The sequence below is a fragment of the Fonticula alba genome (assembly GCF_000388065.1).
Source record: "Fonticula alba strain ATCC 38817 unplaced genomic scaffold supercont2.3, whole genome shotgun sequence".
Classification (NCBI taxonomy): domain Eukaryota; order Rotosphaerida; family Fonticulaceae; genus Fonticula; species Fonticula alba.
Window position 1 is genome coordinate 3,272,299 of NW_009242973.1, and position 8,701 is coordinate 3,280,999.

General features: G+C 59.9%; 2 protein-coding genes across 2 annotated transcripts in view; both read left to right on the forward strand.

Annotated features, from left to right (window-relative positions):
* Positions 1-28: 28 nt before the first annotated feature.
* On the forward strand, positions 29-4,591 carry H696_02477 (elongation factor 2; the record flags this gene model as incomplete). Its single annotated transcript, XM_009496389.1, has 9 exons — positions 29-406; positions 555-931; positions 1,126-1,253; positions 1,428-1,876; positions 2,013-2,360; positions 2,584-2,861; positions 3,017-3,318; positions 3,475-3,688; positions 3,858-4,591. The coding sequence occupies 9 exons, from the start codon at positions 29-31 to the stop codon at positions 4,195-4,197; spliced, it is 2,814 nt and encodes a 937-aa protein (XP_009494664.1). The 3' UTR covers positions 4,198-4,591.
* Positions 4,592-6,112: 1,521 nt separating this feature from the next.
* The window catches only part of H696_02478 (hypothetical protein), a gene marked incomplete at both ends in the record, with an annotated part of 3,685 nt that continues 1,096 nt past the window's right edge, over positions 6,113-8,701 (forward strand). Inside the window, 9 exons of the mRNA XM_009496390.1 lie at positions 6,113-6,304; positions 6,449-6,568; positions 6,646-6,776; positions 6,894-7,024; positions 7,156-7,360; positions 7,477-7,612; positions 7,734-8,090; positions 8,276-8,359; positions 8,468-8,622. Coding sequence (XP_009494665.1) covers positions 6,113-6,304; positions 6,449-6,568; positions 6,646-6,776; positions 6,894-7,024; positions 7,156-7,360; positions 7,477-7,612; positions 7,734-8,090; positions 8,276-8,359; positions 8,468-8,622 — 1,511 coding nt within the window. The remainder of the gene's footprint in view (positions 6,305-6,448; positions 6,569-6,645; positions 6,777-6,893; positions 7,025-7,155; positions 7,361-7,476; positions 7,613-7,733; positions 8,091-8,275; positions 8,360-8,467; positions 8,623-8,701) is intronic.

Below are 8,701 nucleotides of genomic sequence, written 5' to 3' on the forward strand. Positions count from 1 at the left end.
CCCCCCCCCCCCCGCTGACACTTGCCCCATGCGTTCACCTGGCCCAGCTGTCAGCACGCACATCGTCCTTCACGAAGACAAGCAGTACTACCCCTCGGCCCAGTCAGTCTATGGGCCCGGTGTGGAGATCGTCGTTCAGGAGGAGGACACCCAGATGTTGTCCGAGCCGATCGTCAAGCCGGCTGCCGGGGACACGGCCGCCCCCCGCGCGGGCGCTTCCAGCCTGGTGGATGATGCCGGCCTGCCGGAGACGCACTTCAACAAGCACTTCTTGGTAGACATGCTGTCCATGCCGGACATGATTCGCAATGTGGCCGTTGTCGGCCATTTGCATCACGGCAAGACTACTCTGGTGGATATGCTGGTCGCACAGACGCATGACATCGATCTGGATCTGCGCAGCACGGTATGTTCGCCGGTCTCCATCCGCCCTCCTCTCCCCTCGCTGCGCCGCCTTCCCCATCTGGACTCTTTGTCCCCCTTTTTTTTACCTACCGGACACCCATGCACTGGGTATATGTGCTGACCTGCAAAACATCCCCGCCATGCGCCAGACTCGATACACCGACACGCACCCGATTGAGCGCGCGCGCGAGCTTTCCATCAAGGCGTCGCCGATGTCACTGGTTCTGCCCGATCTCCGAGGCAAGTCCTATGCCATCAATGTCCTGGACACTCCGGGCCACGTGAACTTCTACGACGAGACGGCCGCCGCCATCCAGGTGAGCGACGGCGCGCTGCTGGTCATCGACGCGGTGGAGGGTGTCATGCTGGGCACCGAGAAGATCATTCGTGAGCTGGTCCAGCAGCGGATCACCATCACGGTGATGATCTCCAAAATTGATCGACTGATCACCGAGCTTCGCCTCCCGCCCAAGGATGCCTACGTCAAGTTTGCCCACATCCTGACCCAGGTGAACCAGCTCATCTCGTGCGTGAGGCGTTCCGGCCCTCTCCCCAGCCAAAGCCCCCCTCCTGGCCCCGCCCTCCCTGCCCTCCTCGTCCCTCCCCCCCCCCCCCCATCCAGACCCCATCCAGCAATGCATACTTCTGGCACTGACACCTCTGAGTGCGCCCCCTCTGCGCCCCCCCCCCCCTGACTGCTGAATCATCCAACAAAAACAGGCACTACTCTGGCGGGGATGACTCTCTGCGTGTGTCTCCGGAGCTGGGCAACGTCTGCTTTTCCAGTGGCACCCTGGGCTTTTCCTTCACCCTCGAGTCCTTTGCCACTGTGTACTCGGATTTGCATGGTGCGTGGCCTCTCTCTCTCTCTCTCTCTCTCTCTCTCTCCCGTCCCTCCTTCTCCAATCTTTTTGATGTCTGTGCTTGTGCCTCGGTGTGTATTTATGTCATGGTTGCCCACTCACTGGCTTCTCTCTCTCTCTCTCTCTCTCTCTCTACCTCTCCTCTGCCTACTACACCAGGTGGTTCCATCGATGCTGCCGCTTTCGCCAAGCGTCTGTGGGGCAATGTCTACTATGACTCGGCGACGCGGCGCTTTTCCCCGAAGCCGGCCCGCTTCGACATGCCGCGCACCTTTGTGCAATTCATCCTCGAGCCGCTGTATAAGATCGTGACCCAGGTGGTGGCCGAGGATACTGCCTCTTTGCGCCAGACACTGAATGAGATCGGTGTTTCCATCAAGCCGGCGCACTACCGGATGGATGTCGGGCCGCTTCTGCGACTGATTATGTCCCTCTTCCTGGGCGATGTGTCCGGGATCGTCTCGATGCTGGTCCGACATGTGCCCTCACCAGTGCGGGGCGGCCCAGCCAAGTCGGCGGTTCTCTTCACCGGCTCCCAGGACTCCCCGGTTGCTGAGGCTATGGCGCAGTGTGACCCTGCGGGCATGCTTGTCATGCAGGTGGTCAAGGTGCGCCTTTCTCCTCTCGGTCGACCCCACCACCTATTTGTCTCTCCTCTCTTATTGCCCCCCCCCCCTCCCCCCCCCCGGTTACCCATCACCCAACAACTCACACATCCACACCCACACACCCGCACGACGTTAGCTCTATCCCAATGCCGACGCCTCTTCCTTCGATGCGTTCGCACGAGTTCTCAGTGGCACGGTGCGTGTCGGACAGAATGTCCGCGTGCTGGGCGAGCAGTACTCTCCGGATTACACCGAGGACGCAGTGGTCACCCCGGTGACCGGTCTCTGGGTCTACGAGTCGCGCTATCGGATCCCGGTGGGCCAGGCCTCGGCCGGCGCGTGGATTCTGCTTGGTGGTGTGGACGCCTCCATCACGAAGACCGCCACCATTGTGGATGGGTCGCGGCGTTTCCTGGCTTCGCTGCAGGAGGACGACTTGCACATCTGCCGGCCACTGCGTCACTTCAACCATTCGATCGTGAAGGTGCGCCTTTTCTGTGCCCCTCCCACTCATCGCTCATTGGTCCTTGCATCTCCCCGATCCGATTGGGTTCTCACTGATTCGCTCACTCACACGTTCTCTCTCTCTCTCTCTCTCTCTCACTCTCACACACACATACACACCTTCCTTCCCTCCTCTTCCTCGCTGCTCCTTCTCCTCCCCCCCCCTCTCTCTCTCTCTCTCTCGTATGTCCTGATAATCATAGGTCGCGATTGAGCCGCTGCATCCGGCCGAGCTGCCCAAGATGTTGGATGGTCTGCGCAAGATCAGCAAGACATACCCTCTGTCTTTCACTCGGGTGGAGGAGTCCGGCGAGCACACCCTCTTCGGCACCGGGGAGCTGTACCTGGACTGCATCATGCATGATCTGCGTCAGATGTTTGCAGCCATCGAGATCAAGGTGTCAGACCCGCTGGTCACCTTCAACGAGACTGTCATCAATGTGTCGGCCATCCGGTGCACGACCGAGTCGCTGAATAAGAAGTGCGCCTGTCTTCCTCTTCGCCTCTTTTTTTTCCCTTTGCTTCCGCTTCATTTGTGCTTCTATTCCCCCGTTTGTCCTCCCCAACATCACCTAACGCACCACACCATCCTGTCGTCATGGTACGCCACACACACACACGCGCACGTACACACAGGAACAAGCTTACGGTCATTGCCGAGCCTCTGGATGAGGGCCTGGCGGCGGACATCGAGGAGGGCCGCCTGTCGTCCAAGTGGTCTTCCGACGATGTGAGCAAGTTCCTGCAGGACAAGTACCACTGGGATGTCCTGGCGGCTGGCAATGTTTGGGCCTTCGGGCCAGAGAATGTTGGGCCCAACCTCTTCATCAATGATACCCTGCCCTCGGAGGTGGACGCGAATCGGCTGTTGTCTGCGCGGGATCACATTGTCCAGGGGTTCCAGTGGGGTGCCAAGGAGGGCCCTCTGTGCGATGAGCGTGCGTACCTGTCTTTCGGTGCCCCCATACTCTCTCTCTCTCTCTCTCTCTGTTTTTCTTTCCCTCCTCCTCCGCCTCTCTCCCTTTCCTAATGTCATCTACTCTTTCTGCTCCCACTGTGCTACGCCCTCCTTCGGCTGGCCGTACATCCAACAGCCATGCGCAACACCAAGTTCCGTCTGCAGGACGCCATCCTGGCCGACGACCCCATTTCCCGGAATGCTGGTCAGATCATCCCGGCCTCGCGGCGGGTGTGCTATGCGGCCTTCTTGACCGCCACCCCCCGGCTGATGGAGCCAGTGTACCTGGTGGAGATTGTTGTTCCCTTCGCGGCTCGGTCGGCCATCTATGGTCTGCTGGGTGAGCGCCGGTGCGTCCCCCTCCCCCCCCCTACCCCCCCCGCCTCCTCGCCCTCCTCTTGCCTCCTGCCCATCCTCCCTGGATCATCCCCCCTCCCATGTTGCACCACTGGGCACCGTCGAATGTCTTCGCCTAATGCCTCCTCTCCTCTACCCCCCTATCTCTCCCTCCCTTGGTAGTGGTCATATCATCTCCGAGCTCCCTCTGCCCGGGTCAACCCAGTACCTCCTGAAGGCGCACATCCCGGTGATGGATTCCTTCGGCTTCGAAACCGATCTGCGTGTCAACACCCAGGGTGCGGCCTTCTGCCTTCAGCTGTTTGATCACTGGCGTGTGGTCCCGGGGAATCCCCTTGATGAGACTCAGAATGTTCTGCCGCTTGAGGTGGCCACCGCCACGCAGCTGGCCCGGGACTTCATGATCAAGACTCGTCGCCGGAAAGGTCTCAGTGAGGATGCCTCCATCGGCAAGTACTTCGATGACCCGGAGACCTTGCAGATTGTCAAGGAGTTCTTGTAAGCCTTGTCGAGATCCAGGTATTCTTGTCCATGGGGACCAGTGTGCTCGCTCGACTCCCTCGCGCCCATGTGTGTCTGGCTGCTTGTAGGTTCTCTGTCCTTGCGGGAGTGTGTGTCTGTGTGTGTCTGTGCCTGTGTGTGTCCAGATGTCTGTACATTCTCCCATGCGCTGGGAGCAGTCATTCTTCGATGCCTCCCTCTTTCTCTCACTCGCCCGCTCGATTGCTCTCGAGTCCCCCTTCTTTCTTCCTGTCCTCTGGGGGGTGGCCCACCCACTGAGGGAGAGTAGTGCCGGGAGAGGCGAGCCGGCAAAGAGCACCGTGCAGGCAGGCAGGAAGGCACGCGCCGAGCCATGCTCCAATGGAAAAAATAACAACACACGAGCAACATTTCCCCCTTCCACTGTGCATGTAAATTGGCACTCCAAGGCCGCGTCTAGCGAAAAACTCCCGCCACCGCGGCGCATCGCGGTCGCCCGAGTGCCAACGTATTTTATGTCATCTGGGTTGGGGGTGGTTTGTCCTGCCGGGTGCCGGGGGCCAGCTCTGATCGCAGGCGGCGCTTGATAAAGGGGAGTCAACCTCCTGGGGCGGGACACCTGACTGTTCATTCCAATCGGTCTCCGCTGGTTGTGACCCGGCCAGGAGTTCTGGGGGGGGGGGCAGTGTCGAGGGGCCCCCCTGTTGGCCTGCCACTTTGGTGACACCGTTGTGTTTATCCGCCCCGCCCCAAGCGCCCCATTCCTAGCTGTTGCCGGGACCGCCTGTGCACCCCCACCCGCTGGGTCCCCTGCGGAGAGGGGTGTTTGTCCCTGACAGGGCTAGGTGTGCGGTCATCCCGGAGCTAGGATCCAAGTGGACGCATCCCCCCCCCCCCCCCCCGGCAGGGCACGACGGGGGGGACTAAATGCCACACCTTTTGCCCAAAAAAATGTCGCGCGGGGGCAATATCCCGGAAGGGCCCCTGGGCGCCCTCCGCCGCGGACTGCGTGCCCACTTTTGCTGAATGAGGGGTAGCTCAGCGCCGAGAAGAGGGCAGGGGGACAAGTTAGTGAATGCCGCGGGAGGGCGGGGAAGATTTGTTTTCCGTCCTGGCGCCTGATATTTCTCACGCTTCACGCGCGGTATTGTTTTTTGCCGGTTATCCTGTGCCGGGGGAGGGGGTGTGTGTGGCTAAAAGAGCCGGGCTTGCGGCCGATCTTGCATCGGGGGGGGGGGGGGGGGGGAGTGAGGCGTGCGCATGCTGGCGCGCCTCAACAAGCACCTTGCGTTAATTCAAGGCTCTCGCTGCTGCCGTGCAGGGAGGACGCATGGCGGAGGTGGCCTCACCGGCCAGCTTCCGTCTCTTGGGCTCTCTAGCATATCCCCAGCCCCCTCCCTACCCTTCTCTCCCTGGCTCTGCCTCTCTTTCCCCATTCCTTCCGGCTTCGTGATAGGAGAGGTCTGTGAGGGAGGGAGTGTATGGACAGAGCGCGTGCAGGGCTCTCACTTGCCAGGCCCATTTTCAGACAGCGTTTCTCCGGGGCTGGGCTCCCCTAGGGAATGTGCCCCCCCCCCCCCCCTGGGATCACTTTGCCTGGCGGCTGTCTCTCCCCCAGCCAGGACTCAGGCCCACTGTCCAACCGAGTCGGGCTCCCGATGTTCCGCCACTGGGCTGGGATCAGTGCGATCTCGGCTTGGCCTCCGGCCGCGAGTAGCCCCGTGGGTCGGTCGATATTTCGGAGTCCCTCTCTTCGCCTCCTGAGCCGGCAAATCCAACCACTCCACATCTCTTTCCTCTCTCTCTCTCTCTCTCCCTCTCTCTCTCTCCCCCTCCCACTACATCCTCCTTATTTCGTTGGTCATTTTATCCCCTCCTCCTCCCCTCCTCCTCCTCGCCCTCCGCCCGATCCCTCCATTCGCAACCCCCTTTGAAGGATGGACTACACCGTTGAAAGGTCGGCCTACGATGAGGGGATAGACCCACCCAAAACTCCACGGAAGGTCTGGTGTTTCGGGTGCCTGTCGGCCCTGTTCCTGGTGCTGGCCCTGATGTCCAGTCTAGCCTACGTTTTGACAAACTTCCTGATCTCCTACTCGCTGATGGACGAGCTGGTCGTCTCGAGTCAGGTGCGTGGGCGGCTTGATGGAGCCAAGCCCTTTCTCTGGCGATGTATGCCAATGCCCACTACCCCGGAGGCTTTCTCTCAATGCCTCTTTCTCCTTTTCTCCCTCTCTTTCGCTCATGCCTCTGTGTTTCCCTCTCCGGCTCAGAATTCCACGCGCTACCTCGACTGGGCATGCAAGTTTGCCTACGGTAGCTGGGGTGGCTGCGAGAAGCCCCACTTCGCTGTTCCCTTCTACGAGTCCTACTACATGTACAACTTGACCAACGTGCGCGCGCAGTTCACTCCCCGCGATCCGAGTCGAGCCCCATCGACCTAACTCGCCAGCACCCCGCCTCTCAATAGTATGATGATACCCTCGCCGGGTCGCCCCCAGAGTTTTCCCTTCACGGGCCGTACACATATCGTGTGAACATCACCAAGTTCGACATCAGCTTCGCAGCCAATGGGAGCTCCGTCGACTATCGTGAGGCCCAGTGCGTGTCCATCGCCAATATGAGCTGCCTTATGTGTCATGTCACTCACACTCCATCTCTCTCTCTCTCTCTCTCTCTCTCTCTCTCGCTCTCGATGTCATATCTGTCTTTCTCCAGCATGTATCTGTGGGACCAGGAAAAGTCATGCACTGGCTGCGCGCCGGAGGATGAGTTCCTTGCCATCAATGCTGGCTACCTGGGAGCACTTAACACCACGGGCTCCGAGGCCGTTCTGCTCTTGGGCTTGAGTGCGTTCTCCGGGTGTACCCTCGCGAGACACCAGCCGATGCTCATGTGCTCCCCTTCTTCGCCTTTGTATTTCCATGGGCATCGTACTAATGAGCCTCCTCTCATCATTCCCTTCGCTGGCGGTGTCCAGCGGGCCCGACCATCAACAGGATGGTCGAGGACATTGAGAGGACTTATGTGGCCGATCAGATCAACACCCGCGGCTACTCCGAGGTGATGGACCGCTGTCGTGTGATCGATCTGAACTGTCACACTCCCTTCCACGCCGCCCTCCTCCAGTGGGGCTACTACTCGAAGAGTCCCAATGCCATCGGTCTCTTTGGCGACTCGGTCACGTACGGGCTCCTGATGTTTCCTCATCGCTGGCATGATTGATCGTGTGCCACCACCTTGTCATTTCTCTGACCCCCTCCTTCCCTGACTTTCTCTTTCTCCCTCCCCCCCCCCCAAGTGGCATGTATGATGAATTCCCTGACAAGGCCGAGTACGGAGCCTTCTCCATCGACAATTCGGCCCCCGCGGCCGTGCTCCGCTTCAACCTCAAGACCATGGAGCTGATGCTCTATGGCCCGCATGGGATTGTCACCGTGCGTTCTTGCGTGTCTTCAGACACCTCACCCTCGGAGTGTGCCTCGCGTTCCTTGAATCTGTCCTCTGACCCGGTGTGGTGTTTAATCCTGCCTTCGCCGATCTCCTCTCTCCCTGCAGGATCCGCTCAATCTGCTGGAGATGGCGAAGGCCTTCGAGTCGAACCCGGACCTATTGCTCGAGCGCTGGGGTTTGACCAGTGTTCAGTTCACGGCCTTCCTCAAGTACTTTATGTCCATCACGCCAACCTACAACACGCGTCTTTACACCAGCGTGACCGGCCTCCGGCAGGGCGGTGGGCTCTTCTCACAGAGGAGCGTCCACCAGTGGGTGTTCGACTTTTCCGACCCCCTGCTTGAGTACCTCCAGCCGGGCGACACTCAAACCAATGTCCGCCAGAATGACACCTCAATCTCGGTGGCTTCTTTCTACAAGGGAGTGACCCGCATTGAAACGGGCCTGTCTGATCGTCATCAGGTCCGCACTGCCCTTCTCAATGAAGACACCCCTCGGGTCTGCTCACATATGCTCATGCTTACATCTTCTTTGCCCTCTCCCTCCTCCTTGTCTGTGCCTTCCTCTCTTCGCGCTCGCTCGCTCCTTCTCGGGATGCCTCTCCTGGATATTCCCCTCGGACACAATGTTTGTGCCTGGTTTTCCAGATTGCCAATGTGGTCTTCTGGAATGGCACGTCGTCGGTGGACTTCTGGCAGGAGCCGATCCAGGTCAACGGCAACAATCAGGATGTGCGTCTTCTGGTGGCCTCTCCTCCCGTCTTCCTTCCCCAACCACCGGGCTCCTCCCCGTCCCATGGTTGTCGAGCCTCCTTTTATTGATTCGATTTCACCCCACAGGGTCAGTTTTTCTGGCAGCTCCCCAATGGCCTGGGCCGGTTCCCGTCGCGTCTCCAGCCGTACCCCGTCTGGTCGCCTGATCACGCTCGGGAAATCACCCTTCTGGATACCGGCATCCGGGTGAAGGCCAGCTATAACGACATCCCTCTCGTCAGGTGCGATGTTGCTCCCTTTTCCGGGCCCGCCCTCCCCCCTTACCCAGTGACGCCTACTCTGATATCCTGGCCTCCACGC